The sequence below is a fragment of the Phaseolus vulgaris genome, chromosome 11, assembly GCF_051622355.1.
Source record: "Phaseolus vulgaris cultivar YP4 chromosome 11, ASM5162235v1, whole genome shotgun sequence".
In the NCBI taxonomy this organism is placed as follows: domain Eukaryota; kingdom Viridiplantae; phylum Streptophyta; class Magnoliopsida; order Fabales; family Fabaceae; genus Phaseolus; species Phaseolus vulgaris.
Window position 1 is genome coordinate 48,543,697 of NC_143508.1, and position 24,037 is coordinate 48,567,733.

The 24,037-nt window shown below is 30.5% G+C and overlaps 2 protein-coding genes across 4 annotated transcripts; both read right to left on the reverse strand.

The window, feature by feature from the left end:
- Positions 1-2,701: 2,701 nt before the first annotated feature.
- On the reverse strand, positions 2,702-6,168 carry LOC137826982 (G-type lectin S-receptor-like serine/threonine-protein kinase At1g67520). 2 transcript variants are annotated; one of them, XM_068633154.2, is made up of 7 exons: positions 4,863-6,168; positions 4,392-4,499; positions 4,151-4,311; positions 3,865-4,072; positions 3,381-3,618; positions 3,149-3,299; positions 2,702-3,070 (listed from the first exon to the last, which is right to left on the reverse strand). In XM_068633154.2, exons 1-7 carry the CDS (start codon positions 6,046-6,048, stop codon positions 2,753-2,755), a joined length of 2,370 nt encoding a protein of 789 aa, XP_068489255.2. In that variant the 5' UTR covers positions 6,049-6,168; the 3' UTR covers positions 2,702-2,752. The 2 variants fall into 2 exon arrangements, 1 of the variants encoding a protein (XP_068489255.2); XR_016517674.1 differs by having other exon boundaries at positions 2,816-3,070; positions 3,381-3,661.
- Positions 6,169-18,317: 12,149 nt separating this feature from the next.
- On the reverse strand, positions 18,318-22,525 carry LOC137825415 (G-type lectin S-receptor-like serine/threonine-protein kinase At1g67520). Of its 2 annotated transcripts, none has more exons than XM_090297481.1 (7): positions 21,257-22,525; positions 20,858-20,965; positions 20,617-20,777; positions 20,320-20,530; positions 19,020-19,287; positions 18,785-18,935; positions 18,318-18,712 (listed from the first exon to the last, which is right to left on the reverse strand). In XM_090297481.1, the coding sequence occupies exons 1-7, from the start codon at positions 22,437-22,439 to the stop codon at positions 18,365-18,367; spliced, it is 2,430 nt and encodes an 809-aa protein (XP_090153607.1). In that variant the 5' UTR covers positions 22,440-22,525; the 3' UTR covers positions 18,318-18,364. The 2 variants fall into 2 exon arrangements, with proteins under 2 accessions (XP_090153607.1, XP_068487192.2); XM_068631091.2 differs by having other exon boundaries at positions 19,020-19,257; positions 21,257-22,509.
- Positions 22,526-24,037: the final 1,512 nt, after the last annotated feature.

Genomic DNA, 24,037 nt, shown 5'->3' on the forward strand with positions numbered 1-24,037 from the left:
CAACCATACCTGTATGTATTTACTCAAGTTAGTTACAATAATATATAAGATCATGCCAAAAAATCAAACTTACCAAATCTAATTTTACATACATGTCCAACTAGATTCAAAGGGTGATCATTGCCATAAAAACTTGTGTTTTTTCTTCAACTAACTATTTCAAGCAACAACACTCCAAAGCTATATACATCTGACTTTGTAGAAAATATTCCTTCCATAGCATATTCTGGAGACATATAACCACCGCAAGAAATTTCACATGAGAAAATAAATTTTATTTATACATTGATATAAGATAAATGTAACTGAGTTTAGTAAGCTCACTATGTCCCAACAACCCTATTCATATTTGATATCAAGTCTTGATGAGTAAACATTCTAGCCATTCCAAAATCTGATATTTTTGGATTCATATTTTCATCAAGAAGTATGTTACTAGCTTTCAAGTCTCTATGAATGACTTTGAGTCTTGAGTACTTGTGAAGATACAATAATCCTTGAACAATCCCTTTTATTATGCTGAAACGCTTATTCCAATCAAGTAATTTGCTTCTTGTACAATCTTCTCCATGTTCATATAGTAGTGATGTACGTTAGAATGTATAATATAAAAATGTAAAAAACGAAAGTGACTTTTCTTCATGAAAACTTGAGTAATTATAGTAAATCTATTTGAGAAATATCCTTATTCACCTACATAAGAATATAATGTTAATAATAATATTAATTATAACATTAATAAATATTAATAATATAAATATAATTTATTTTATTTTTATTATTAATAATAATTATATTAATATGTATAAATTATATTAATATGTATAAGTATAATAAAAATGATAATATGACCAAAGAACTTGTTTGGTCTAGTGGTCAATGTTTCCCCGGGTCACTGGAAAGACTTGGGTTTGAATTCTTATAACATTATTTGGGACTTGATAAAAAATATAAATAGTGATAAATAAAAATTAGAAATAAATTTTTTACATTGTATACGGATAAATCCATTTGTAATATCCGTATGTAATTACATACGGATTTTGATGGTATGTAATTCCAATTTTTCTTGTAGTGAAAAAGGATTTTATAGGGTTAGAAGATTTTTTGCACCTAAACCATAAAATAAATATACTTTATAACCATTTATAATAACATAATAATATTTTAAATTAAAAATAAATTAAATATAATTAAAATATTAATTTATTAGGACTTAAAGTGTGTATGTTATTCTTCATGGTGTTAACGTATCTGCACCCGAAATTATTGATAGTCAAAGAAAGTGAAACGAATAAAAGTTTTGTCGGCCATTGCTTTAAGAAAGATTCAATTATTTATATTTTATAGCTTTCTCATTTTTTGATTGAGGTTATGACCCAATCAAATTGGAGTCTCCATTTTTGAAGATGATTTTCTTTCCTGTTTTAACTTTTTCAATAGTGTACTCATTGTTAGATACAAAGAAAGTATTCATTGTTTATAAAAGAGAGTATTTGTTAATTATTATTGATTTTTTTTTCACTTTATAAGAAGCTTTATATATATTGATTATTATATAAATTTTTTTAATTTAATACTTATAATCTAAATAAAAAAATCAATTACTTACCAACTCCAATATATAAATAAATTCATAGATAATTCAGTATATTTTATTTTAAATTTTTTAATTATTATTTAATTCTTTTTTTTATTATTTTTAATTAATATTTATATATATTATTTATGTCTACTTTTAGAATTATTATTGACAATTGCTATACTATTATAATTATTATTAACTAGCGGAAACAAAGTATCCGCATTTTCTTCTTTTGTTCAATTTCTACGATGATAAAAATTTAACATACATACATAAATTATTTTGCATTAGTCGAAATTAAAAAACAAAAAATAACATGTAAAAAAATGATGAATTGTTTCATCAACCCTTTTTTTTCCCTATGATTTGAGTTTCTTTTCTTCAAACTTTTTCTTTTCTTCAATTGGTGGTATAAATATTAGAAATTAAAAATTAGAAATAAATTACAATGAGTGAGACTCGAAACTAAGTATTTTCAATAACCAAAAAAACTTTAACCAATATTACACCAACCAAATTTTGTTGTCATGTTATGCTTATTATTATATTATAATTATTATTATTTATTATTATTATTATTATTTATGAATATTAGTTATGATTTTATAATTATTTATATTATAATAATATTTTTAATATTATGTATATAATTATTATGATTGATATTATTTATATTATTAAAAGTTCTAAAAATATTAAGATTATTTATATTCTTAATATTGTTAATAAAAATATTTATACTAATAATTAATAATAATATTGAATTTACTTTTAGATATACATTCGAGGGTAAAATTTGTGGATAATGTAAAAATTTACTTACGAATAGATATCTGTGGATAATAATCTGTCAGTAAACTGAATTAATCTACGAATTCAGACTCGTAGTCATATCTTTAAGTAATGCTGAATTTATTTATGAATTCAAATTCGTGATAAAAGTCCATCGGTAAATCTGACTTTGTTATCGATAACTTTTGGCTCTTCACCAAAAGGACGAATTTATGCTTTCTTTACAATCTAACAAATATTTCTTAAGTGATTTTTTTATCAACAAAGAAATGATTCTTAAGTGATAATCACAAGTCAATTTCTTTTTAAATTAGTATATAAATATTTATGTAAAAGTAGTCATTTTACTTTCTTTCAAAATCAGTACATAAATATTTAGGTAGAAGTAGTCATTTCTACTGTAGAAGAAGTAATTTCTACTGTAGAACCAGTACACAATTCTAAGGAAGATAAATTCTCATTATACATATACCTTTGAACATAGAATGCTGGTTTTTGAGGTAAGGACACTATTGGGCTCTTGCTTGTCAACATTAATATAATGTCACTCATTGTGGGTCGATCATTTGCATAATGCTCAACACATAAGAGACCAATATGAATACACCTTTGCACTTCCTCGTGATCAAATACCTCATTTAGTGATGGATCCACTAATTCAAAATATTTGTCATCTTTCCACAACTCCCATACCTGTATGTATTTACTCAAATTAGATATAATAATAATATCATGTTAAAAAACGAACTTATCGAACTTAATGTTACATACATGTCCAACTAGATTCAAAGGGTGATCATCGTCATAAAAACTTGTGTTTTTTCTTCCACTAACTATTTCAAGCAACAATACGCCAAAACTGTACACATCAGACTTCGTAGAAAATATTCCTTCCATAGCATATTCTGGAGACATATAACCACTGCAAGAAATTTCACATGAGAAAATAAATTTTATTTATACATTGATATATGATAAATTTAACTGAGTTTAGCATGCTCACTATGTCCCAACAACCCTGTTCGTATTTGATATCGAGTCTTGTTGAGTAAACATTCTAGCCATTCCAAAATCTGATATTTTTGGATTCATATTTTCATCAAGAAGTATGTTACTAGCTTTCAAGTCTCTATGAATGACTTTTAGTCTTGAGTACTTGTGAAGATACAATAATCCTTGAGCAATCCCTTTTATTATGCTAAAGCGCCGATTCCAATCGAGTAATTTGCTTCTTGTACAATCTTCTCCATGGACATATAGTAGTGATGTACATTAGAATGTATACTATAAAAATGTAAAAAGCAAAAGTGACTTTTCTTCATGATGCTCTGCCTAGGAAAACTTGAGTAATTATAGTAAATATAATTGAGAAATATCATTGTTCACCTACATAAGTTTTTGGATAGTTGCATGATAATGAAAACAACATTTATTTTTTTAACATCCTAAACAACAGATAATTAAATAATGATCAACACATTTCTCACCGAAAAGATAGAAATCTAAGCTTTTGTTGGACATATAGTCGTAAATTAGAATCTTCTCTTCATGAATGCAACAACCAAGTAGTTGAACAAGATTCATGTGCTGAAGTTCGCATATAAGTGTTAGTTCATTTTTAAACTCAACCATTCCTTGTGTAGAACTTCTTGCAAGTCTTTTTATAGCAACTTCCTCTCCTGTTGGCAATGTTCCCTAAAGAAATGAAAACAAAAAGGTCATTAGTCCTCCGAAATAAAATTACCAACACATAAGATGAGTAATTTGAATCACCTTATAAACTGGTCCAAAGCCTCCCTGTCCTAACTTATTCTCTGATGAAAACTCATTTGTAGCTGCCACAACCAATGTATAATCCAATACTTTTAAACCGTATTTCTTATTCAAATCATTTCCTAAATCTTCGATTAGACTCATTTCTTTCCTTTTCTTCTCTGTTCAGATGACAATGATCAAATATGAAAATATAGTGATCAAATTGTTCTTTAACAATGAGTTAGAAGAATGTAAGTACCTTGAAGCACATGTTTTCGTTTCTTTATTGCCAGGCATAGAATGGATGCGCATATTATGAGTAAAGTAGTTGCTATTCCTGTACTTATCCATATCCTCCTTTTAGTACCTGCATTTGCATACAACAACTCAAAATCTTCCAAGTATGAATTATTAATTTTATGGCTTTATAATGTTTTGCAATGCCATTTTTAAGCGTTGCAGCCAATGACTTATTTCCTTTTCAATTTGGAGATCAAAGACTGCTAAAAACAGAAATTTGTTTTGGTGCAGTTCCCTAAGATCCACAGTAAAGTTGTACAAAGAAAGAAATGCTCAAGAATTATGCACTCTAGATAAAGGGTATATTTGAATTTAGGGTATTGGAATCTTTAGACTTTGCTCTACATATTTTATGGTGTGATGGGAAGCATTAGAAATGAAACTTCTTTTTGTCTATAAAGAAATGAAATGAAGTTGGCATTAGACATACCCTGATGATGAGGAATTATGTTCCCTTTGTTCTCAAGTAAGTAAATGTCTTCACCCGAAACAGTGGCTTCAACTATATAATCTTTTGATGAATTCCAATGATAGAACATACATCCACTTCCATCATTAGAGAATTCTTTGAATCCATTGCAATAACAATCGCTCCAGCAAGCAGCCTCACAATCGCTGTAACTAATATTCTCATTCTCGTCAGCTGTTACGTTTTGATAATTAGAGCGAAGAATCTTTTTGGTAAAGACATCACCAGGAATCCTGCATTTAGGTATATCCTGCCATCTTTGGCACCCTCCTTCTGTGTTGTTGTATCCATAACACAGATCAGCTCTTGCAACGTCTCCCTCGTTGTAATTGCAAGATAACTGCCCAGTATCCGATAGGAACCACCGACGTGTATGGCTTTCATTTTTAGATGTGAAGGAGAAGGTGTCTTCATCCCCATTGGACACTATGCTGTACTTCAACACGCCTTGTGCATCTTCTGGGATGTTCTCAAATCTATTGTTCCTCACTTTCCCACTTTTCCAACAAACTTTTCCTCGCCTCCTTATCATCAGTTCTTGTTCCCTCGGTTCCCATTCAAGACTAAAGGCACCTCGAGTCGCACTCCCATAGGTCAACTGCGAAAAAAGTAACCAACGATGGCCTGTTTTGTGATTAACACCTAACTTCATGGTGGGGATCAAAGTGTTGGTGGGATAATCAAAACTCTGCCACAAGAGAGTGTTTGTCCCATTGGGGTGAAGGTGTTGAAGCACAAAGTTGCCTGTGTCCAACAAAGTGGCCACAGTGTTGTTGATAGGTTGAGGTGGAGAATACAGAATAATTGGTTTTTTCACAGATGCATATTCTATTTTCAGCACGCCAGATAAATTTAAGGATAGAACTGCATCGCTGTCGTCGATAGATTGTTCTTGATTAGCGTCCCAAACTATAGCATTGTCATACTCACTCATTATTGCTAAGTAAGGAAAAGAATCAACTTGACCTCCAATCTTAATAAATGCTAAAAGATATTTGTTACTCTTAGAATACAGTGGATGCAAAGAGGAGTTGATTGTATCACCAGGGTTTAAACTGTCATCTGCTGCATCAACATGGATAGAAGAACTCCACCACAACCACAGCTGCATGAAAGCAAGCACAAGTTTCTGAAAGATAAGCCTCATAGGATGCTTCAAATATTGAAAGACTAATCTGCAAGAAGAAGGTGAGACTGTGATACTATGTCGTAAGTTGAAATAATGTGTATGTACTTTTTAAGTGCAATTTTGTTGTTGAAATGTTAGTGGACAAGTGACTTCTCTTTATTACTTTCTTTGTAAAAAATTATCTGTTAAAGCATCAGAAAGCAAACCTGATCAAACCCAAAATCTAAAGAATTGGCAAAGTGATAACAAAAAGAATCAGAAGACTTAATTGATTGTAACTGATTTTTTTGTTCTGCAATTACTACTACTACTAATATTATTATTATTATTATTATTAGTAGTAGTATTATTATTATTATTATCATTATTATTTAAACATTACAAAAAGAATTACTAAAAAAGAATTAATTTATAAAAATTAATTATTATATTTATTAAATTAGATATTATTAATAAAATATAATTTTAATATAAATAATTATTTTAGTCTTTAAAATTTATAAAACAATTTTTAAAGTGTTATCTAATTAATTATCAATAACTTATATTTAAAATTTGGTGATTAATTAAATATTAATTTAAAAATATTTATCGTAAAAGTTATTTTAAATATCAATTTTTATAGTTTATAAAATAATATTTTATTTAATTAATGTAATAATTAATTATTTTTTGTTTTTTACAATTAATTTTTATTTAATATTTTTTTAGTAATATTTATTTATAATAATTATAATAAATAACAATTTATAAATTATGTTTATTTCAGCAATGTAAGTCTAGATAACACAGAAAAATTTAGAATTTCTCAAAGTCGTGGTCTAGATATGACCAACCTTTTCTGTTGGAAAAAAAAAAAAAGAAAAGAACTTTTAGTAAAAGAAAAGAAAAGTACCACTTATCTTTACTAAAATAATTGAAAAACTATGGATAAGTGCTTACTCGGTGTTAGATTGTACTTTTGAAGGTACATGTTTTATAAAATAAAAAAAAAGGTTCGTTTCTCTATACAAGGTAAAATTATTTTATAAATAAATTAAAAATTATATTTTACAAAATTAATAAAAATAATTTTTACAAATATATAAACTATGTTTAATTCATAAACGAATTATTTTTAAAAAAATTAAGATGTTTGCACATGATATCAATATAAAGGGAAACACATTATCAATGGCCGACAAAACTTTTTGTGTTATGGGACCTATATCTTTCATTTCCTTTTGCTTTTGAGTAATCTCTTCTCTTCAATGATTGAACTTTCAAAGATATGAGATATCATTTTAGCATGGACAAGTTTAACACTTTTTTTCTCAAAATAGGAAAATTATGAGGTCACATTTATTAGAGGTCCATTATAATTTTAAAAGAATTAGTATACAAAAGTAACTTTAAATTAGAAAGAGGCTTCTGTCTATGTTTTTTTCTACATTGTGTTTAACTTTACTAATTTTAGTTTTTATCTATCCAACATAAATTTTCTCACTGTTTTGTTTTTAAATTAAACAATTTTGATTTCTTGTCAACATGTATAATGCCACTCAACATTATTTCCAAGGTTAATTATGTGCATTTAGTTAGGAAAGCCATGTGGAGGGTGAGGTTTCATAGCTGTTTTTGGGAAGCATATCAAGTCTAATGTGGATAGTGCGCTCATAAATGTGCAATATGAAAGATAAATTGCCTTTATGGGAGGACCTATCTGCTTTTAAAAGCTACAACTCGAGATTGGGCGTGTTGTCTTTGGTGATTTTAATGCGGTTAGAAATCCTTCGGAGAAGAGAGGTATTAGAGAATGTGGCAGTCAAAAGTGTGAGATCCTTGGCTTCAATGACTTCATTGAAAGGAATTTTTTGGTGGAATTTCCTGTCGTGGGTAAGAAGTTTACGTGGTATAAGGCAAATGGGTCAACTAAAAGCAGGATTGACAGAGTTCTTGTTTCGGTTGAGTGACTACAAAAGTGGCCTATGGGCAAACAATATATCTTACCGAGGGAGGTCTCAGATCATTTTGCAATCGTGGTTAAATCAGTGGTGAGAGACTAGGCCGAAGCCTTTCAGGTCTTTAGATGTGTGGTTGAAGGAGCTTGGGTTCAAGTATATGGTGAAGAAAAAATGGAACTCTTATCCTGGTCAAGGAAATAGTATGTCTGTGTTCATAGTTAAAATGAAGTGTCTGAAAGTTGATCTTAAGAGGTGGAATAGAGATGTGTTCGGGCACCTAGAATTAGGAAAAAAGAAGGTTCTGAAGGAGATTGAGCTAGATGGTCAAGATGAAGATGATGCCCTACCTGAGAGTTTGAGGATGAGGAGAGTGGCCCTCTTTAGTCATGTAGAAGAGATTAATAAAAAACTTGAGTCTCTTTTCAGGCAAAAAGCTAGAAATAATTAGCTTGCGTTTGGGGATTCTAACTCCAAGTTTTATCATTCTGTAATCAAATGGAGGAGGCTTAGTAATGAGGTTAAGGTGTTGATATGGGAGGTGTGTGGTGTGAGAAGCCTGAGGTTGTTCGTAGGGAGGCGTTGAAGCTTTATGAAGCTAGATTTTCTACTTCTCAAGATTTTGGAGTCAGACTTGATAATCTTTCAACAATTCATAATCTTTCCTGTATAATATATAATCATTAGGACATGCATATATATATATATATATATATATATATATATATATATATATATATACTCCATACCCATTGGACAAAGAATCTTTTTGGCCTCAAAATTACGATTAGGTAGAATATTTTCCTCTGGAAGCATATCCTTCAACAACTGAAGCAATTTCGTTAAGCTTTTATCAGTCCATCCATTTATTGGCTTCTAATTCATCAATCTTAACACCGTCGACAACTGTGTGAAGTTCGTTGATCCAGGATACAATGGAGTCTCTGCATCGCTTGACATACTTCCATATCCATGCGCTTCTACAAAAGACTCAGTTTCCACATCACCAATTATGTCCTCCAATCGATCATCATCTACATCATCATGTACTGCATCATCCATGGTGGACCCCACATATTCTTCAGTTACGGAAACACGTGGTAAATTTAATAATTCACCATGCCATGTCCAAGTTGTATAAGATCGAAGAAACTCATCACATAAAAGGTGCTCCCTGATTATCTTAACATCCAGTATCCTTCCATTCAAACAGTTAACACACAAACACTTGATCTTTGCTCCATCATGACCATTATTATTCGCGTTACGTTGCACAAATTGTATAAATTCTTTTACTTCTCTTTCGTACTTATCACTTATGCGAACAAAATTAATCCAATTTTGATCCATCCTGTAATAGTCATTCATGTGTTTTCTAATGAGTGTTCTATCTCACACGTTTGCTAAGGGTCGAACACCCTCAGACTCAATACCAACACGATAATTTTATTCTAAACTAACATCTAACATAATATAAATTAATAATAAATAAAAATTATAATAATATACAAAATAAACCATGCAAAATTGAATCCACTAAAACATATTAGGATGAAATGCGAAGGGAAGCTTCATGCACCCTATGTCACATCATTAATATTTTTAGTTTTATCTTTCATAGACAATGTGATGGAAAAGAATAAAATGAAATGACGTGAAAATAGTTAAAACAAATTTACTAGACCGTCTACTAATAATAATAAAAAAATCATAACGGAGAAACTTGCAAGAACAGCTAGATGGTTAACACAAAGGAGTAAGGTTGAAAACATAGGAAGAAATTAACATGACTCAATTAAAATGTTAACAAACTTCAATCTACATCTATGGTTAGAAATTCCCTATTAACGTATATTATAACTCGAAGTTTCTCTCGAAAACTCTTAATTCTTAACTAGTTGAAACTGTTATATAAGACTCTATTTATACAAAAATAATTATCATAATTAGTTTTCATAAATTAAACATAAACTAGTGAAAAAAGTCACATGAACAATACTTTTACAAATGAACTCGAAATGTTATGAAGGATGAGAGACAAAAAAAATTACAGTTTGAAATAGGGTAGACTATCTGATACTATCAAAGCCTAAGAATAGATGCATTGAAGAAGATAGACGAACTAATCAAGCATCAGACACTCTTGAACTATCATATGAATTATTTTATCACATAGTGTAGGAATGTTAATAAAATTTAACTAAACCAATATGCGATGAATTGTCTCAAAAATTTAAAAGACTACGATGGACATTTAAAAAAAAGTTAATAAATAAAAATGAGCATAAAAATAAGTTAAAAAAACTAAAAAGTAAAATCTAACTAAAAATATATGTGGCATGTTAGCAACCATTAATATGACGATTGGAAGGGATCTTCGTTGGCTGTTCTTTTGTGGAAACATGTTTTCATAGAACTTTAACTTTAACTTTGCTTTTGCACGTAAAGAGATCCAACTGCTATTTAGCATGATATCTTTAACATTAATTTGGTCTAAATCATATATATTTTGTAGTTTTTCTGATGACAATATTTTCCCTTTTACGTCATAGATTAATTGAATAAAACTTATTTATTTTTAAAATTAAAAGCACTTGAAAAAAATAAAGAATAAATAAGAAGTTATCTATCTACTTATAATTTATAAATCTAAAGCAAACCTGTAACCACATCAGATTTTTGGCTTTGTTGTATTTTTTATTTTCTCTTTATTTAATTTTATTTAATTATAATATTTAGTATTTTTAACTTTAGTTTATTTTTTTTAAGTTTTTGTATTTATATATTTATATATATAAATATAAATAAAAAAAATAAAGTTAAGAAATAAATAAAACAAAATTTGTGAACAATGTTCCTATATTACAATATTAACCTCTATCTTGTTTGCTTAGCTCAATGCTTTATTTTTTTTATTGGCAATAAAAAATAAATAAAATAAAAATAGAACCACTTCAGGGGTGGTTCAACCCTTATACATAAAAAAGCTAAACCTAACGCCTCCCAAAAACCAAACCAACTCTTCTATCCCTTACAAAACCAAGCAAAAAAACCTCAAGAAACTAACCTCTCGTACACTCCAAAGGAGCCAAACACCAATCAGAATAAGAAAACGAAACTAACAGGGAATTTGTTGAAACCCAAGACCAAGCCTTTACCTGTGCCAACGCAAAGATCTCTTTCTCGTCTGCCACTCCTCTATTAAAAATTATACGATTCCTGTGACTCCAAATCTCACTTATCACCCCAACCCGAACTCAATGCTTTATGATTTTGCTTAGTACTGAGTGAAACCAAGGTGTTTCCAGTTTGAGGCAGTGGTTATAGGTTTGACGGTAGTTGTATTTCATCTCAGAAAATCATATTTTGCTGCTATGTTTATGCTTTCCACTTTCGCCTTCCTTATCTTCTTTCTTCCTACTTATCAACCTCCCATTTTTTATAACACACTTCCTTTCTACATCTCATTAATTACTCTCTACCATTTCATTTCCCTAAGCTTCTGTATATTTGATATACCTCATGCATACATATGATACACTACCTTGTGATGCACTGTTTATTTTAAATGCTTTTGTCCTAATATGAAAAACCAATATTATTCATTCTGTTTGATATTTCCACCCAAGCCTTTTAAGTGTGTCATTATCAAATTATCTACATTTCACACTATTCCATATACTTCTTTTATGTTCTTTTTTCTGTTGTAACATGTGCTTATCATCGTTTGAAACATCACAAACCGGTTTTAAAGAGTTAAATTTAAAGTCGACTCCTTAAGATGATATCAAAGTCATTTAGAGTTTATTCTAACAAGAGTTGTTGGACCTATCGTGACATTCACTATCGAATCATCCATGAATGTCTAGTCACACGCAATTCACTATTAGACCACCCATAAAGATCTAATCTCACGCATGAATTGACAGTCTCAACGTCAGGGGTATGTGTTGAAGATGTCACATCGAATAAATATAAGGTCAATTCATAGTGTATAATTTATGCAAACCTCATCTTACAAACCAATTTTGTAAAGTTGACTCAGGCTTAAATTTCACTTCTCACGACTCATGAATTACAAGCATTTCATACCTTTTTTATTATAACTTTTTGTATTATCAAATGCATAAGTTACAAAAAGAAATCCATAAGTAAAATTGAGCTATCTATGGGACTGATGACCAAAAATATGTAAGTAACTCCCATGTATAAGGCTATTACCTACAAATTTAAAAATTTGTTAAAAATTTCATATATCATATTAGTAGATAATGTCCATATGTACTTAAATACAACATTCGTATATAATTACCTATAAACTAAATTTGTATTGTAAATTACCTATAAACTAAATCCGTATGTATTACCTACATACTAAACTCGTACATTACCCCTATATAATTACATAAGGATTTACTATAAGAAAACATATATAGAGAGTGAGTCACTAACTCTCTGAAAAGATAAAAAAATTACTCTAATTATATTTTTTGTGTCGTGTGTGATATCATTCTTGGCAGTAGGAATATGGTTGGTCTAAAAGTAGATCATGTAGAACCAACAATGAAAGATGTTTTCTAGTTGTTGCATAGTCCTGCATAATTGTGCAGCAGTCAAGGAGCTTAGCTCGGTCATGAAGTTACACGGGCTAACAAGGATCAAGAAGAATGGGTGTTGAATTCTTGTAATGTTTTTAGATGAGTAAGTTGTGATCGTGGGGGTAGAAGAGAGGCACTTTGACACGACCTGCATACCAAATGAAGAGGATGAGAATGTTTTTGGTGAAATTCACAGCTTAACCTTTAACTCTTTTCAAAACATCATCAATTTTTTATGCAGCTTATGTCACTGAGAAGCTTTTCAGAAGGGAATAGAAATTGCTATAGCTTGAAGACCAAATAGGGAAGGTATTAGATACTTTGTGAGCGCTTTGAACATGTTTGATTCGGGAAAATATGGAGGAATTACAGATTTCGCAGTATGGTGCCATCTGTTTTTGCAAGTTTTTGGTGCAGGACAAACTGGTACTCTGCTTTAAGTTTACTGTTTATATGAGGAAGCTAAGCTTGTTATCTGTTATACTACAACTTTTGTTTTATGATAGATGATAGACTTTGGTTATTTGCTGTACACATGGTTGATTTGTATGAGAAACATGCATAGTGGATAGTGGAAAGTTATAAGAGAGTTATTTTTTTGTCTTCTACTTAGGAACGTAAACTTGACAATTTTTAAAAATTTAAGGGTAGAGAGTGTTGCAATTTCTAAAGATACTCATAGTGAAAACTCTATTTATGGATGTAGACTTGATTAACAATCGAACCACTTAAAATTATTTTTTTGTGATTTTTTTACTTTGTTATACCCTATTTCACTTTCTCATTCATATTTTCTATTTATTTTTGTTCATATTAATTTGATTAAACGATCTAGTGAACTCTGTTTGTACTCAACAAAATGGTATGGTGAGTATGGAATGAAGAAACTCAATCAAGATGAATTTTGAAAAGTATGAGGTTGAGAAATTCACTGGTTTGAATGATTTCGGGCTATGGTCATTGAAGATGCATGCTTTTCTAGTTCAATAGGGTTTTCTTGAGGCTTTAGAAGAAGATTTGAAGGGGTGTTTTGAAGTAAGTTCTTAAGAATCCTAAGGTTTTTAATGATAAAATTAATGCCAATGGACCCAAATTTGTTAGGGGACCAAACCTTGCTACTTGATCTTATTTTCTTGTAGGTACTCTTACACTACAAGAAAATCATGAAATAGAAACCAATTTTTAGAGACCAAAATAATTAGTTACAATAGGAACTAAAATAGAGACCATTTTAGAAACTAGAAAAAAAAATTGGTTTCTAAATTAGTTTCTATTATTTTCTATTATTGTTAAATAGTTTCTAAATTGGTATCTAATTAGCAACTAAGGTTTTAACTACCAATTATTTAGTTTCTAAATTTGGTAGCAAAAACCTTGGTTGCTAATTAGATACCAATTTAGAAACTATTTAACAATAATACAAAATAATAGAAACTAATTTAGAAACCAAATTTCTTTTTAGTTTCTAAAATGGTCTCTAATTTAGTTACTATTGCAACTAATTATTTTGGTTTCTATTTCATGATTTTCTTGTAGTGTTAAGAATCAAGAATCTTTGGATTAAAGAATCAAGCTTGAAAGGGAAAGATCCAAACTGGACTTCTAGTTGCTTATCTTAATTGCACTCTGTTATCTTGAAAGTCAAAAGGATTTCTTAAATCATGTACCATGGCTCCTTGTGAAAGTAACTTTGTCTAAAGGATAAGAACTTATGTCTTCTTATTTCTTAAACTTGTATCTCCTTTCCACTTGAATTATGTAAGATCTCATTTGATGTCTTTAAATGTGAAATCTCCCATCTATGCAAAGGGTATGTGAGTATTTCTATTCTGGTTCCTCTTTGCCAAGAATTCTTGATTTGTGAAAATCATAATTGCTATCATAAAAAAATAACCGATTATTTTCACGAAACAAACGATTGATTCCCCTCTGACAACATTGCATTAGAGTTGATTTATTTCTCTATGCATTGATTCTGCTGCTGATTCCTTTTCAAAGTTGTTATGAGTCAAAATTGCACATATCATGGCTTTGAATTCGCTCTAAAAGGAAGTTATGATGATCATAACTGGAATATATTCCATATCTTCTTGGAAAATTAAGAGCCATTATGACTAGTCAAAGTCTACATGTGCTAACCATGTGATTTCTGGTTTTATCTGACGTGGGTTTGTGTGCCTCTAAACAGATTCTTTTCCTTGAGGAAAACAACCCACTAAAAGCCAAAATATGTAGCTTCTTTTACTTCCTATATAACAATGTTTTATGCAGTTGTTTTCCTTCACAGAATCAACCAATTATTTTTTTTACTCTCATTTCAAAACTACTGCACTCTTCTTGCTTTTGAAATTTCCTCCTTCCTCTAAAAGGATGAAGACTCATGTTGAGAAGACAGGAGGACGTCTTGAAAGCTGGTTTTCTAGAGAAGATGTCAAGATTGAGAAATTCCTACATGAAATGAGTATGAAAGCAATCAATAATCTAAAGATCATTTCCTCAGGTGGTTGAAAGAAAAAAAGCTCTCTGAAGTAAGAGATATTTTGAAAGAACATATGCTGAAAACATTCCTGGAGTTGTCATGGAATATCTATCCTGACCTTGTGAGGGTTTTCTACACCAATCTTCAAATTGTTGGTGATAACATCTGCTCACATGTGAAAGAAGTTGATATGGAGATAATTCGTGAAGTCTGGACTGCAAATGTTGGATTGAAAATGAATAAAGGGAACATTTGAGTTGTTGAAGAATTCAACAAAATGCAGTTTTATAAAAGCTATCTTAAGAATCCCCAATCCAAACTGAGGAACTTTTCTATTGGTGGCCTAAAACTAAATGAAAGAATAGTGGCTTTTATTGTTTCATGGATATTAACACCAAGAGGAAGAACCCAGTCTATGCTGACTGAGGAAGATCTTGTGCTCATTTGCATCATGAACAAGATCAAGATCAATTGGATACACATTATTAAGGAGCACATGCAAAAATCTATGAGGTTATGTGACTATCATTACCCATACGCTATTCTTATCTCTAAATTTTTGCATTATTTTGATGTTGATCTTGAAGAGGAGCAATTTGAAGTGATGAAGTCATCACATGAGGTGAACAATAGTTCCCTTAGCAAGATGAGTTTCACCAAAATTAAAGGGAAATGGGTAAGCAAAGACGGTGATCAAGCTGGCTCTTCAAGTGTAGTTTAAGATGATGAAGAACAACATATTGTTGCTGCTGTTGGAGATGATGCATGTGCTAATGCTTATGATACTGAAGCTGTTGGTGCCTTTAATGTTGGTCCAAGTACAGAAAACATGGGAGAATGCATTACCTCTATGTCACCATTTGAAAGGTTGATGGTGAGCATAATGGACAACTTTGCAGATGAACAAAGAACTCATCATGAGTTTTGTGTGGTAAGATTTTAGAATTTGGACGAACAGATTGAGGCTGTTCAGAATCAACTCTTTGAGCTCCAATATGGGAAAGAGGATTGAAGACCTTTAAATGTTTTCTTTCTTATTCTGTTTCATCTTGGTGAACAATTTTTCTTAATTTTGTTTTTGTCACATGTCTCACTCTATTTGTGAAGACAAATAGGGGGAGATTTATCTAGTTTATGTGTTAAACTCTGCTGCATTTATCTAGTTTATTATCTGGTTTAAATTCTGCTGCTTTGAGTTGTTGTTTATGCTCTGATTCTGCACCTATCTCACTGGTTTTCACATTGATTTTGCTGGTTTTCTTGCTAGAAACCACATGATGAAAACTAGTTATTTGGTGTTGTTTAAACCTGGACTTTATTGCTATCTAGTACATGCACAATTGCTATTTTGCAGTTACTTTTAAATTCAAACAGAACAACACAAGAAACCAGGGATTTGTCTTCATCAAATAGGGGGAGATTGTTGGACAAAGGCTTTGATGACTCAAAATCTTGAAGATTGTGTGAAGACTAGTTGCTGCTTTTGTGTATGTTTTTTGTAGTGTTTGAAAGTGTAATCCACTTAGAGAATTGATCCAAAGTTGATTTAATCAAGTTTCTTTTGAAAAGGGGTTTTTCTAATGTAAGTGGAAAAACAACCTGTTGAATTATTGTTTTAATTCGTTGTTTTACACTAAGTTTTTGAAAAGCATTTGGAAAAACTTGAAATTTGTTGACCTTTTTGTCAAACCAATTCAATTGGTTGTTTCCGTAAATCAACTGATTGTTTTTTTGAAAATCCTTAACAGAATTTGTTAAGTTTGTTAAATTTGTTTTAATTGATTTAAAACTGATTTGGCTCGTGAATTAAATGTTTTTAACAACTAATTGAAGTTTAAATAATTTGTTTTACGCTCCTAGCTGTGAGAGATTGAGATTATCATTTTACAAATCAAGTTTTCCAAGATTATTAAAGGCTTTGGATTCTTTCTTCAAGAGAAATAGGATTGCTTTTCGTTTTTCAATCTGTGATTAGACCAAGTTTATTCATTCCTTTTCTCTTGTACATTGTATTTCCGTAAAGATTGTTGGTGTGTAGATCCAGAGGTTGTTCTGGAATCTGTGTTGTGATTACCAAAGGAGGGTTGTGTTCTTGAAGGGTTCAAGATCACCTCTTTGGTGTGTGTGGTGTAAATCAAGGTGTTTGATTTGTTAGTGGAATACCCGGTGGTTTATGGAGATTGGATGTAGCTTTTGGTTAAGACTGAACCAGTATAAAACATCTTGTGTGATTCTCCCTATCCTTACACTCTTTAAACTGCTTTAACTTTGATTTTACACACTGCTGGTATAAACAACTGATTGTTTTGCAAAAACAACCGGTTGATTTTCTAAAATCAACTTAAAACGGCTTTGTTTAATTTGCTGAACTAGTTTCTCTGCTTTGATTTCTCATTGACTTTCATTATACCTTCAAAGTTTGCAAATTTTTTTTATAAACAATTCACCTCCCTATTGTTTAAGGCCTCTAATTCTAACATATATATTTAAAACTGGATAAATTCTTTGCAAAAATAACGCTAACACGTTATGATAAAACCAATTCTTTAGAGCTACAGATCTTCTCAGTTGAACCAAGTTACAGCCAATAATAATATGACACATTATATATATATATATTACAAAAGTTTTTATAAATTAAATATAGACAACTTTACCCATTTAAGTAGTGATATGGTGATTCGATCCACTCATATATACAACAACAAATTCACTCATTTTTTCAGTTATCTTGAACAGTTGAGTTACTGATTTAGTTTCTAAAACATTTGAAGAAAAAATTATTGATGAGTCAAAGAAACTGAGACAAATAAAAGTTTTGTCGGCCATTGGTTTAAGAAAGATTCAATTATTTATAGCTTTCTGGTAATGCGCTACCCCTTTGGTTTGGGTTATGACCCAATAAAATTGAAGTCTCAATTTTTGAAGATGAATTGTTTTCCTGTTTTAACTTTTTCAATAGTGTACTCATTGTTAGATACAAAGAAAGTATTCATTGTTTACATAACAGAGTATTTGATAATTATTATTGATTTGTTTTTTACTTTATAAGAAGCTTATATATATAAATTTTATATAATTTTAATTATATTAACTTTTTAATTTAAAACCATTAAAAAGGAGAACTACCTCAAGACAAATACATAAAATAAAAATTATATGTCTAACTTTGTTTTGTGTAACTTTGTTCTTTCATCAAAAAGAACTAGCTTACCCTAGGATGATTTTAGTAGGTAGTTGGGGGCATGGACTAAAAATAAAACGAACTTATGCTATCTCTAAAATGTAACAAACATTTCTTAACTGATAATCATAAGTCAATTTTTTTTTAAATCAGTACATACATATTCAGTAGAAGTAATCGTTTCTACTGTAGAAGCAGTGATTTCTAGTGTAGAACCAGTACAAGATTCTAAGGAAGATAAATTCTCAGGATACATATACCTTTGAACATAGAATGCTGGTCTTTGAGGTAAGTACACTATTTCACTCTTGCTTGTTAACATTAATATAATGTTACTCATTGTGGGTCGATCATTTGCATAATGTTCAACACATAAGAGGCCAATATAAATACACCTTTGCACTTCCTCATGATCAAATACCTCATTTAGTGATGGATCCACTAATTCAAAATATTTGTCATCTTTCCATAACTCCCATACCTGTAAGTATTTACTCAAATTAGACACAATAATAGTATCAAGCCAAGAAACAAACTTACCAAATTTACATACATGTCCAACTAGATTCAAAGGGTGATCATCATCATAAAAACTAGTGTTTTTTCTTCCTGTAACTATTTCAAGCAACAATACTCCAAAGCTATACACATCAGACTTTGTAGAAAAAACTCCTTCCATAGCATATTCTGGAGACATATAACCACTGCAAAAAAAAATGTTACATGAGAAAAAAAATGTTATTTATACATTGATATAAAATAAATGTAACATAGTTTAGCAAGCTTACTATGTCCCAACAACTTTGTTCGTATTTGATATCGAGTCTTGTTGAGTAAACATTCTAGCCATTCCAAAATCTGAAATTTTTGGATTCATATTTTCATCAAGAAGTATGTTACTAGCTTTCAAGTCTCTATGAATGACTTTGAGTCTTGAGTACTTGTGAAGATACAATAATCCTTGAGCAATTCCTTGTATTATGCTGAAACGCTTATTCCAATCTAGTAATTTGCTTCTTGTACCATCTTCTCCATGTTCATATAATAGTGACTTGCCTTAGAATATATATTATGCAAATGTAAAAAATGTAAAAAAAATATACATGTTTTGATAGTTGTGCATGATAATGAAAAGAAAAATTATCTATTGGATTCTTAATCCAATGCTTTGCATTAGAAGTTATAATTAGGACTCCCAGGTGCCAAGAGTTTTAAGACTACGACCTATACTGGATTTATAGTTGGTTGGAGGTGTTGGTGGGTTTGTTACGGTCTGCAGCTGGTGCAAGATGGAAAGGACATATGTGCTTGTATGCAAGAGAGTCAAAAGGAATGTTAAGGACATGATGGAGGATTCTGTTTTGATGTGTCTTATAACAGACCAATAGAGGCAGGGTGTATGCTGGTTTAGGGTTCTTTATGCAGGAAACAAAAACTGTATTTTTTATGTGGTGTTTTGGTTGTTGTGAAAATCCCTAATTGTGTTTTTTGATCAACTAGTGGTCTCACATGTGGATGGTAGCAGTAGAGGTTGTGGTGGGGATTCAGACATGTTGGGGGATGTAAGTCGAAGTTGTAAACTCCAACCAATCTAAGTGCGAGATGGACCCTGGCAAGTAGGAAGTTGGTTTTTGATAAAAGTGAGCTTAAAAGGAGCAAACAGGGGGAAGCCAAAGTCCAAAAAGGAGCGAATGGAAGATGTTGCATTGAAGTGATCTGTGACAAGTGCTACAATCGTGCCACTGCAAGTTGGGTAGAAGGAATGTCAATGAGGTGGTGAAGATAACCAATATTTTGGTGTATTTTTTATGGTTTTGTAGCTGCAGTTTTCAGTGCTTATAGCATTCCAATTTGAGCACAGTGCTAGCTGGAATAGGATGTTTAGCTTATGCAGCAAACATTATCTATCTATTGCTTCTAGGGTGTTTGTTCATCTCTTTATACTTGGAGATTCTTAATGTGGTTTGGTTTATGTAAAAGGGTTGGATATCCCTTTTGTATCCCTCTTAATTTAATTTCATTCTTTGCTGATAAAAAAAAAACATTGTAAACAACACATAATTATATAATGATCAATATATTCCTCACCGAAAAGATAGAAATCCAAGCTTTTGTTGGGCATATACTCATAAATTAGAATCTTCTCTTCTTCATGAATGCAACAACCAAGTAGTTGAACAAGATTCATGTGCTGAAGTTCACATATCAGTGTTAGTTCATTTTTGAACTCAACGATTCCTTGTGCAGAACTTCTTGCAAGTCTTTTTATAGCAACCTCCTCTCCTGTTGGTAAAGTTCCCTAACAAAATGAGAACAAAAAGGTCATGATGAGTTCTCCAAAAAATAGTTACCAACCCATAAAATAAAATGAGGATTTTGGATCACCTTATAAACTGGTCCAAAGCCTCCCTGTCCTAACTTATTCTCTGATGAAAACTCATTTGTAGCTGCCACAACCAATGAATAATCCAATACTTTTAAACCGTGTTTCTTATTCAAATCATTTCCAAAATCTTCCATTAGACTCATTTCTTTCCTTTTCTTCTCTGTTCAGATGACAATGAAAAATATTAAAATATAGTGATCAAATGTTTTATGTAACAATGAGTTAGAAGAATGTAACTACCTTGAAGCACATGTTTTCGTTTCTTTATTGCCAGGCATAGAATCAACGCGCAAATTATGAGTAAAGTAGTAGCTATTACTGTACTTATCCATATCCACCCTTTTGTACCTGCATACAACAACTCAAAATCTTCAAGTACCAATTATTCATTTTATGGCTTTATAATTTTTTTTCAATGTCATTGTTAAGCGTTGCAGCCAATGAGTTCTTTCCTTTTCAATTTGTAGATCAAAGACTGCTAAAAAAAGAATTTTTTTTTGGTGCAGTTCCCTAAGATCCACACCAAAGTTGTACAAACAAAGAAATGCTCAAGAATTATTCACTCTTGATAAAGAACCATTCGAAATGAAACTTCTTTTTAGTCTATAAAAAATGAAATGAAGTTGGCATCAGACCTACCGTGATGATGAGGGATTATGTTCCTTTTGTTCTCAAGTACGTAAAAGTCTTCACCCGAAACAGTGCCGTCAACTATATAATCTTTTGATGAATTCCATTGATAGAATCTACATCCACTTCCATCTGTATAGAGTTCTTTGAATCCACTGCAATTACAATTGCTCCAGCAAGCAGCCTCACAATCACTGTGACTAATATTCTCATTTTCTTCATAGGTTACATTTTCATAATTAGGGTAAAGACTCTTTTTGGTAAAGACATCACCAGGAATCCTGCATTTAGGTATATCCTGCCATCTTTGGCACCCTCCATCTGTGTTGTTGTATCCATAACACAGATCAGCCCTTGCAACATATCCCTCTTTGTCATCGTAATATAACCGTCCAGTATCCGATAAGGACCAGAAATATGTAATGTTTTCATTTGTAGATGTGAAAGAGAAGCTGTCTTCATTCCCATTAGACACTATGCTGTAGTTCAACACGCCTTGTGCATCTTCTGGAATGTGCTCAAATCTATTGTTCCTCAGTTTCCCACTTTTCCAACAAACTTTTCCTCGCCTCCTTATCATCAGTTCTTGTCCCTTTGGTTCCCATTCAAGACTAAAGCCACCTGGAGTCGCACGCCCTTCGGTCAAGTACGAAAAAAGTAACCAACGATGGCCTGTTTTGTGATTAACGCCTAACTTCATGGTGGGGATCAAAGTGTTGGTGGGATAATCAAAACTCTGCCACAAGAGAGTGGTTGTCCCATTGGAGTGAAGGTGTTGAAGAACAAAGTTGCCTGTGTTCAACAAAGTGGCCACAGTGTTGTTGATAGGTTGAGGTGGAGAATACAGAATAATTGGTTTATTCACAGATGGATATTCTATTTTCAGCACGCCAGAGAAGTTTAAGGATAGAACTGCATCGTTCTGGTGGACAGATTGTTCTTTATTTGCGTCCCAAACTATAGTATTGTCATGTGCATTTTGTATTGCTAAGTAAGTAAAAAATTCACCTCCACTTAAAAGCGAATAAAAATCCAGAAAATAATTGCGACTCTTAGAATATAGTTGTGAAGAGGAGTTGAATGTATCACCGGGGTTTAAACTGTCATCTGCTGCATCAACATGAATAGAAGAACTCCACCACAACCACAGGTGCATGAAAGCAAGCACAAGTTTCTGAAGGATAAGCCTCATTTGCAAGAGGGTGAGAGTGTGATACTGTGGTAAGTTGAAATAATGTGCATGTACTTTTTAAATGCAATTTTTGTTGTTGAAATGTTAGTGAACAAGTAACTTATCTTAATTATTTTGGTTGTAAAAAATTACCTGTTAAAGCATATCAGAAAGCAAACTTCATAAAAACTAAAATCTGAAGTGAGGTTGTCATATTCATTGTATAAAAATAACTATACAATATTTTTTTTCCATAAAATAATTATTGTTATTATATAACATTGTAAGTCGATCATAATAATTTCTAAAGAATTGGCGAAGTGATAACAAAAAGAATCATAAGATTTAATCATTGTAAAGTGATTTATTTGTTTTGCAATTACTATTATTATTATTATTATTTAAATAACATTCTGTCAAGTAATGCTTATTTATCAGCAAAAAAATAAAATGTCACTGGTCATAATAAATAATTACAAAAATATTATTAGTGAATAAAAATAAATATATTATTTAGTTGAGTAAGACACCAAAAATAATATAATTATTTTAATTTAAAATATTTTTTATTATTTTTTGTTTTCAGCCTTAAACAAAGGAAATTAAAGAAAACACTAAAGCATAATATCAAGACTAAAAGTAATAAAAATGTTAGAGGAATTTAACTTAAGTGCATAACTTTAAACATGCATAAGCCTTGTTAAAATCATTTTAAATGTACAATTTGAATACACATAATATTGTTATTATCTATGTGTGTATATAGATATATTAAAATACATATCTAAAAATTAAGACAAGGAAAACATGAAAAGGTTATAATTAACAAGTATATAAATTACAATTTCAATACCAGTTTAGAATTTCTGAAACTCGTGTTCTAGATATGACCAACCCTTTTCTGTTGGAAAGAAAAAGAAAGGATCTTTCAGTAAAAGAAAAGAAAAGTATCACTTATCTTTACTAAAAAAATTGAAAAAAGTATGGATAAGTTGAATGAATACTCGGAGTTAGATTGTATTTAAGGTACATATTTTATAAACACTTATAAAATTTAAAAAACCATCATTTCTTTATACAAGGTAAGATTACTATAAATAAATTAAAAATTATATTTACAAAATTAATAAAAATAATTTTTACAAATATTTAAATATGTTTAATTCATAAACGAATTAACTTTTAAAATGTTTACACATGATATCAATATAAAGTGAAAGACATTAACAATGGCCAACAAAACTTCGTGTTGTGGGACCTATATCTTTCATTTCCTTTTGGTTTTGAGTAATCTCTTCTCTTCCATTATTGAACTTTCAAAGATATGGATATCATTTTAGTATGGATAAGTTTAACACCTTTTTTTCACAATTGGAAAATTATAGTTCATATTTATTAGAGGTCCATTATAATTTTAAAAGAATTAGTATATAAAAGCAACTTACAAGAGGCTTGAATCTATGTTATTTTCTATATTGTGTTTAAGTTTACTAATTTTAGCTTTTATCTATTTAACTATAATTTTTCCAAGGTTTTGTTTTTAAATTAAACAATTTTGATTTATTGTCAACACACTAGTGCAAAATATAAAAATAATGACCATTTATTTAATGCGTTTT